Here is an 8,886-nt window from a genome sequence, read left to right as displayed (position 1 = left end):
GATATTTATATTTATTTATTTATTTATTACCGCAAGCACTTTCAACTGCGCTTTATTTAAAAATACAAGCGTGCATAATTTGTAGCGCATGTTAAAATCGAGTGTGGCGTATAAGTTTGACTGTACATGGTCGGAAGGGGAACGTAGGCGCTTCTTTCGGGAGGGCACCTTCAAACGCTGCCGTTGACCGTGGTCAGGGTCAGCCGGGCCCTGACCTTGCGCGTCACACCCGTTCACTGACATTCCGTGGCCCAAATCAGACTGATGTAATTGACTACGCTGACTGACGCCAACGACGTTAATCCTATCTACACATTGGGCAACAATGTAGGTAAACATTCTCAAGGCACAGTATGAGCACTATTGAGCAGGCTATCGACAGTGGTGACACCATTAAGTTTTTAATTTAGAATAATTTTAGAATTATTATTGAATCTTACGCTTTGATGCCTTTTTCTTTTTATGCCACAAATGACGAAAATCTACAAAGTCACAAAAATTCAACTTCACTCATGATTATTTTTAATCGAGTAAGGCAAGTTGATGACAGTCGATTCAAGACATAATTACTTCTAATATTGTGCTTAAACTAATTAAAATCAAAGGGGCAATTTTTTAATAAAAAATAACGTATAAATTTTATATTTTTTATTACATCAAATATTATCAATGTAACATACAATCAGAATATTCTTATCCCTCGTGCAGCTTAAATGCTCATACCCAAATAGATATTTTATTTAATATCGTATTAAAATCTGGACATCAAATACAAGTTAAATATCATTTCATTATACTTGAATTATTCCACATTCACGTCAATAGATATCAATAGATATAGAATACAATTATTGAATTGATTTACAACAATCGTGTAACACAATGGATGTTGAATAAATTCACAACCTTTACATTCATACAATGTTTACAGTAATTAACATTTAATTTTATTAGTATCCATGAAAATACACTAACATCGTTTAATATTAAATACATGTTTCGATTTGCATAGCAAACCCTTAACAGGATTTCATTTATTTCTAGATGAAAAGATACACATCATTAATCATACACAATTATAACAATTACTTTACTAGCCGCCTGATTTAAGTTTTTGGCCTTTCTGAAAACCTAGTTTGAGGTTTCTGGTGAGCAATCGCGTGGTCGGCCATCTCTATCGCAATCAACTTAATATTATCCGGTCCTCTGAAAGTCCCTTAAACTACACCATATTTTCGTGCTCTCGTTTTTCCGAGCAAATCGAACGAAAATGCTCAACGATATCTAACGTGCCTACCTTTGAAGATAGTTTTATTTAATCATAATATGCAGGGATTGTATAGATAGCTATAGATGCGACTTTTATATATTACTTTAATAACATATTCCTCAAGGACATGGAAGTCGAGACATAGTATATTCATAACATGATACAACGACCGGCTTTCCCTTATTATCTTGTTAATTCCTTATAAAAGCAGGCATTATCAAAAGCAGAAATTGAAATATTTAATTTTAATTATAGTTTTAAAAGACCCGAGTTATGTGTAGAGAAATATTATGCCCATCTTCAGGTTCAACAGTATGGCAGATGGCAGATTCAACAGTAATTCGCGTCACTTTGTAAACGTTGACCTCAAAAACACACTCCAACACTCGCCATCTGACTGTCTGTCTACATTATAATCAATCCGCATGATGCTAATTAATATAAGAATAGCATTACTTTTTTTCACAAACCCGAACATTTTTATAATATCCAAAAGTCTATCCTAATCCCACCTTACATTTATGTAGTTAATTTGAAATGGACTTCCATTCATAACACAATCTACCCTGGATATAATACCCTGAAAATTCGCCATCATTGTGGATTTTCCCGAAGGTAACGATGTCTGTTAATAAATTATTAATTTCATCTACGGTAAAGATGCGTTATTTAATGATGTTGTGTTCCTCCTAACTATTGAAGACGCTGTTTTTTACGGTAGGTATTCATGACGCATTTTCAAATCAAATTGCTCGCGCGCGACCACGTCCATAATTTCCAATATCTTTCCAGTATAGGTAAAATATTTTCAACAACGCCTATTTCAAATGAATAGTACTCGTAGTTAGGTACTAAAAATTATAACAATAAAGTACGTGGCAAGATTTTTATGCAACACAAAGTTCTTATTTCAATAAGAGATAAGTTCTATTTTAATTATATTTATACGAAATGTAAAAGTACCGCTGTCTGCTAGCCCTAGCTAGCACCAAAATAGGTATTACAGATTATATGAACTAGTAGTCGTTCTAATGTTTTTTGGTCAAATGACCCATCGTTGAAATAGCACATCGATGAAATAAATAGACCTTCGACGAAAAAGTGGCTTTCCATTAAATGAATGACTTTACATGATCAATCCTAGGCCTGTTTATACTATCTATTGCTTTATTGGGCCATTTTGAATAGCAACGCAACTCTTCTTCATTAAAGGCGACCAAATAAACAACGTGTCCCAAAATTCAACGACGCGGCGCGCCGTAGGATGGACATGGTCATCATAACTACTTTAGGAAAAATGAGAAAAAAATGTAAGCTTTTTTCTTATTTTTTCTAAAGTACTCAACCAACATGACCATCTCCACTCTAAGGCGCCGGCTTATCGTTGAATTTTGGGACACGTATACAGCGTCACGTGAAGGGTGTAAACGCGAGTATTTGGTGTTAGAGGACACTATTACTTCTCAATTAAACCCCCGAGTCACATTTTTTCTTTTTTTATCAATTTTCTCAGTGTTGTTTTTGTTGTTGATTTGCTTTTGCTGAAAATATCTATTCCACTCAATATTTTTAAATAGGTAAGTACCTACCTACCTATCTAGCTTAGGCTCTGCCTAATTTACGTCAAAAATATTGAGGCCGATTTTATTTAAAAGTCAACTGTTTTTGAAAAAGAAATCTATTAGATTCAGTCAGAAGATTGAGATTGTTCTTATATCTTAATAATTCTATTACTTCACATGTCAAATCACTTTACTCAGATAGATAACATTGTATCTCATTTGATTATTTAGTAACTCGATAGATGCCTATCTACTATTAATCTTACAACTACATTTAACGAATTTCCACTTATTTAAAAGTACAACATTTTCTTGTGCTAACTAGCCTATCCACTTTTTCGTGTTTTACCACTCAACATAGCTAAGGAATAAGTTAATAGAATTATCCAAAAGTTACAGACATCTCCATAATTTTGTTATCAGTCAGAAAAACTGGTCACACTTTCATCAGTCCTATATTAAATTGAACCCGCCATGAAGTAGATTTAACAATATTTAATTGTTCTTTTTTAAGCGGACTTTATTATTTTCTAAAATAACAACACAGGTCAAATATATTTAAGCAGAAACTCACCAAAATATTGCACACTCATAAATACATTACAACCTGTATTTTTTCGAGGAGTTCGAAACCCTAAGATTACAAATAGGTTGTGACTTATGTAAGAGACAGTAATTTGATTATTTATTAATTGTATTTAATACTTACATTAACCAGGGTTATATGATTGAAATCATGATTTTCGAAAATTTATACTAGTAAAAAGATATTCGTATTTTTATAATGGAAATGGACATCACTTAAGACAAGCTGTTTTTGACGAACAGTTTTTTTTTTGTTTCCAAAAAAAATATGTAGGTATAACAAACCATCCTAATCTACACATAATTTACTTTTTTTGGCGGCATTTCCAGCACTATTAGACCTTCATTCTACCTAAATAAAAATGTTTTTCGCAAGTAAAACTGACGCAATGATTGCATAATCTAATAAAAATCATGATTTTTACAACCCTGACACAAACAGATATTATCAAGATAGTAATAGTAGCATATTATGTGACAACAAAATTTAATTTTATCAATGATTGTATAAAATTAGGACAATTATTTTTTATAATTTATTGATATCTCAGTAGGTAATTGATGAAATGATAGGCATAAGTAGGTTTAAATTGCCACTGTCCACATTACTTAATAAGAAAATGGAATAATATTTAAACTAGGCAATTATTTACTTTCGAGTAACTTAAATTAGTGTTTCAAAAATGTAGTATTGAACTTTGTGTCATATTTATTTACTTATTTAATTATTGAAGAAGCCTATTAACACCAATATTTCATTGGAAATAAAACCTTTGACTTAATTGATAAACTACCCCATGGTTGGGTAGAGGCCTAAGCCCCGCAGTAGGACGTATGTATAATAGGCTTTATTCATATTAAAGATTGTACATCAATAACAATTGTATCAAACACTTCAAATACTTTCCTAAAAAACAACAACATCTTCTTACATTATACCCCTACTTTCATAATTTGGTAGGTACAGATGGCGATAAAAGTAGAGGCAGAGACATATTAACACTTAACAGATAAAAGCAAATGTACAAATGGTGTGCATAACAATACCAAGTACAGGTACTGTTATCAGTTGATCATGGATTCGCAAGAGATACAAGTATTGCTTTGTAGAAAGCCAGTAGTTACCAAGACCAATAGCTGTGCCATCTAATTCTCGCCTGCTGATTCGCATAGCGGATTAGCGGGTTTAAATTCCACCAGGGACAAACATTAGTTAGGGTATACCTACTTATAGCAAGATTAATACACATTTGTAACACAGCTAAATTTCGCCAAAATAATTAATATGCTTTGCAAGTGCACATCTTCTGGCTTTGATACCTCAGGATCTTACTTTTGTACCAAACCACTGCACCTATCCAAATTTCCTTACCACATGCTAACATTATACTAAACATTGGCATAAATGATACGGAGGTCCGTGTCCTTTATTTGGCACATATAATATCTATATGTTACGGCTAAAGATAGTTGTGAACATTAACTTAGGATTAGCCGGCTAAACTTAAGTTTATCTTCGAGAAGCAGCTAAAGTTCGATAACATGTTAGTTTGCGTCGTGATATTCCATCTTTAGCCGGCTAATGTGCACATTAGCCAAAACGAAACGGCTAAAAATGTATTCGATCAGCGCGCCAGGCCGGCGGAGGGCTTGAGGGGACGGTGGGGAGACAACGCGTGCGCAGTTTTATTTTGTAATTTTAAATAACTACAGAAGATTCTGTAATGACCAAATGGTTTACCTTATTATTTTATTTTAATGATTAGGTAGATATTGTTCTAAGTAAATAATATTTTGTTATTGTAATAATTGTAATTTTGAATACCTACATAGGTACATAAAAGTATGTGTAATGAAAGTGATTATTTTTTAATAAAGTTTTCGTGAATTTCGTGTCAAAATAGTAAACATTATTACATTGTTTCCTTTTCCATTTCCTTCTACATTTTTAGCCAAGGGCCTGCGGTTACACTTAAGTTTAGCCGGCTAAAGATAGAAGAAACTAACATTAACACCTCTTCGAAGATAAACTTAAGTTTAGCCGGCTAATCTTAAGTTTATGTTCACACCTATCTTTAGCCGTAACATATATACAAACACAGTAAATAACATTTTGTAGATACTTACTGCAAAAAAAATTACCTACTGTATAGAGTAAAAAATAAATAAAATGATATTTACCGTATGTATTACTAAAATTGACATATTTTTTTGGTCTCTCCGAAGGTTTACGATATGAACATTTTGGAAAGTGAAGAAAATATGAATTAAAGTATTCGCTTACAGCAGGTTTTGCAGAAAAAATTACAAAGTTTTAGTAAAAAGTGTTTACCATAGCTATGTGTTATTATTTCAGCAAGTTACGCTTATTTAACTACTTGGTTAGAGTTAGAATACTTTTTTCAATAGTATTTAATACCTTCATTTTTATATTTCTCTTTAATCATGTCAATTTTAATAACTATTGTCAAACTAGTGTACTATCAAGTACTGTAAAATAATTTTATTGATAAAATAAACAAGTTTTTTTAATGAATAATAGGAGAGTAGAGGGCAACTTCAAACAGGGCCAGATAAAAGAGTATTGTGAAATTAGAATTCACATGATTTGGTGAGAAACTGCTTTGTAAATTGAAATAAAAAAATATATTTGCAATAGTATTTCATTCAAGTTATGTTTTATATGAAATAAAAAAAATTGCATTCATAATAGGTCAATTTAAAAAAAAATAATACTCATTGCTAAGTCAGCAGCAATTGTTGAAAAACTTGTACCATAATTTCAAGTGATCCTGACATTAATTTATCACTAGTTTTTATTGTTTTATTAGTAATAGGCCCTTTTATTTCAGCATCCCAAAAATAACTTGCCCTTCCACCACTCCTATATCTGTTGTTGTTATTTGTATCCATACCCCCAGTAACATGCCATTACCTATGATTAACAGTCATGTCGTTGAGATTTATTCATCAGCAATGACCAAACATGATAAAACATAAAAACACTTCTTTTTCTAAATTCATTAGTTAATATCAACAATTTGGTCACACTTCTATGCGTCTGTTAATTCAGACTAGTAACAAAACTTATTTATGTAGGAACACAAAATCACAAAACTTACAATGAGTCTGTCACTGATCAGAAGTGGCTGTAGTCCTGCAATCCACTGTGCCGTTTTAAGTGGTCACTATTATCACTATCCGGATTTTTTCTTTTACGTGAATCGAACCTCACTCCAGTTTCTTGAACAACCTTTTCACTATTTTTGATAGCAGAAATTATGTTTTCTTTTGAAGGTGGCAGTAATTTTAATTCATCAGCGCTATCACCACCTGATGGCTCAACCAGATGCATTACAATTCTCTCCAACCGTTTGGGATGCTCTACAGGAGCTTCATCTATAAAGTCTACATTCTCTGGTTCTTGCTTAGCCATGTCCACAATGACAGAATATTTGCGTTTCATTTCATCCATCATTTGCCGACCATAATCTTCTCCAACAACACTGTTGACGCACACAAAGCTTTGAACTTTCTTTGAATCTTTGTCTATTTCCAAGAATCCACGTGTTCTCATATAAATAAAATGACCAGATCGAGACATCAGCCTGTAATAAGACTCACCAAATTCCCTGCTTTGGTCATACATTTGTCTCAAAACACATATTACCCACCTTACGTCATCTTTGTGCATAAATACAAATGCAGATGTGCCAGTGACTTCTTCTGTCATGTACCCTAAAGCCAAAGATATACTTTGATCGCATTGTACAATTCGTCCATCAACTAAATGTCTCGTCCAATACTCTGAATAAGCAGTTGGAGGTAAAATCTGAGTTGGCAAGGAGTTTGATAAAACTTTTATCATGCCAATAAAAACAAAATCATTGCCACTAGATGAAAAAGTACGAATTCTTCTCACACGCTGCCTTCTGATAATTTGTTGATCCTGAACTCCATTTGCTGTAGCATGGTCAGAGCGCCTTAACACACCATCTATACGACAATGCTCATAACGAGGTGGATCGGCTTTTGCCCCAGCCCGCGTTATCCGAATATGAAAATTTTGATGCTGCTCAAAAAGTCTCGGTTCACAGCCACTGCGTAGTTCTGGAGGGTAAATATGTTGTCGTAGAATATTTTGGTCATCATTATGGACATAATTGTAGAAATCTTGTCCCAAGAGATCAACATGACAGTAACCTAACTTTTCTTGCACATTTGGAGATATAAGGAATATTCTTCCACGGCAAGTAACAGAAAACAATATACTGCCGAACAGATCAAAAAACCTGACGAAAGATGAGGACCATGTCTCAATGTGGCCGCATTTAATAGTATCTCCAAATACATGCTCATTGCGTAGCTTATTTGCGGCGAGTCTTAGCACGCTTGTTTTGTCTACTTTTCGGGGAGCATGAACAATATCTGATAACAGTGCAGTTAATTGTGTTATATGAGAATTATATTGACTTCTCCGTTGTTTCTCTGCAATAATCCTCGATTCTCGATCACTGGCTTTGGCTGATGGCATTTCAGGAGAATGGGATTCTGATGAAGAATCGCTGCAGCTAGCTGTGTGCAGTGGATATCCAACAGGCATGGCTTGCGGTGGAGGCACTGCAACAGCCATACCGAAGTTTGCAGGTTGGTTTCCGCTTCCCAGCTGAGCTGTAGACATAGCGGCGTGTTTGTTGATATTTGGTCCACTCAAAGACGTCATATCGACTTTGACAACTATATTGCACTGATTGTGTCCCTAATAATCATCACTGATAAAACGCACACATAGTTTTAAATTAAAATAGCTGTAATTATATTTTCAATTGCTTTATGTTATCTATTAATAATTAGGATACCACTCTAAAACAAAAATCTATTTATTCCGCGCAACATGCGGACGACAACTCGGTTACTCAAACCACAGACAACTAAATTTTTTGAGCCTTTTCACAGTGTTGCCAACTCGGATTTTGAAAAAGTCGTAGGACAGATTAGAAAATTACGTAGAAATGGTACAATTTCCATATAGAAAATACGTAGATCTACGTACTTTTTTTTCTGAGTGAAATAAAGAGAATAGGAGTAGTTAAAAGTAATAAAACGACAATTTATATTACCCTAAAAGTAGTAAAGTACACTTTTATTGTGTATCATTTTCAGAAATGTTTTCAGACAAATTAAATTTATACATAAAATATATTTGTTAAAATGCATAATGTGTTAATGCGAAGGCTCGCGGTTCTATTTTAAGCCATAATGAAGTTGAAAAATATCGAAATACAACAACACCTTCGAAATCTTAGCACAATTTTAGTTCGAAATATTTTTATAGTGAAGATTCACTTTGACCGTTTGACGGTTTACACACACAGTCACGTCACGTCCCATTTCTTTCTTTCTTTCATTTCAAATTTCACAGGTCAAGGTTCTTCAGTGAGTGACATTTACAGGGGGGCGCTGTACAGC

General features: G+C 33.5%; 1 protein-coding gene across 1 annotated transcript; it reads right to left on the bottom strand.

The window, feature by feature from the left end:
- Positions 1-633: 633 nt before the first annotated feature.
- On the bottom strand, positions 634-8,333 carry LOC135075772 (basic helix-loop-helix ARNT-like protein 2). Its single transcript, XM_063970254.1, has 2 exons — positions 5,504-8,333; positions 634-4,864 (listed from the first exon to the last, which is right to left on the bottom strand). Exon 1 carries the CDS (start codon positions 8,138-8,140, stop codon positions 6,557-6,559), a length of 1,584 nt encoding a protein of 527 aa, XP_063826324.1. The 5' UTR covers positions 8,141-8,333; the 3' UTR covers positions 634-4,864; positions 5,504-6,556.
- Positions 8,334-8,886: the final 553 nt, after the last annotated feature.

The sequence above is a fragment of the Ostrinia nubilalis genome, chromosome 10 (genome assembly GCF_963855985.1).
Source record: "Ostrinia nubilalis chromosome 10, ilOstNubi1.1, whole genome shotgun sequence".
Classification (NCBI taxonomy): Eukaryota; Metazoa; Arthropoda; class Insecta; order Lepidoptera; family Crambidae; genus Ostrinia; species Ostrinia nubilalis.
This window is presented reverse-complemented; position numbering and strand designations above follow the sequence as displayed.

Bases quoted from the DNA above. Each gene is read 5' to 3' on its own strand.
- LOC135075772 (XM_063970254.1), bottom strand. From the start codon at position 8,140: ATGACGTCTTTGAGTGGACCAAATATCAACAAACACGCCGCTATGTCT.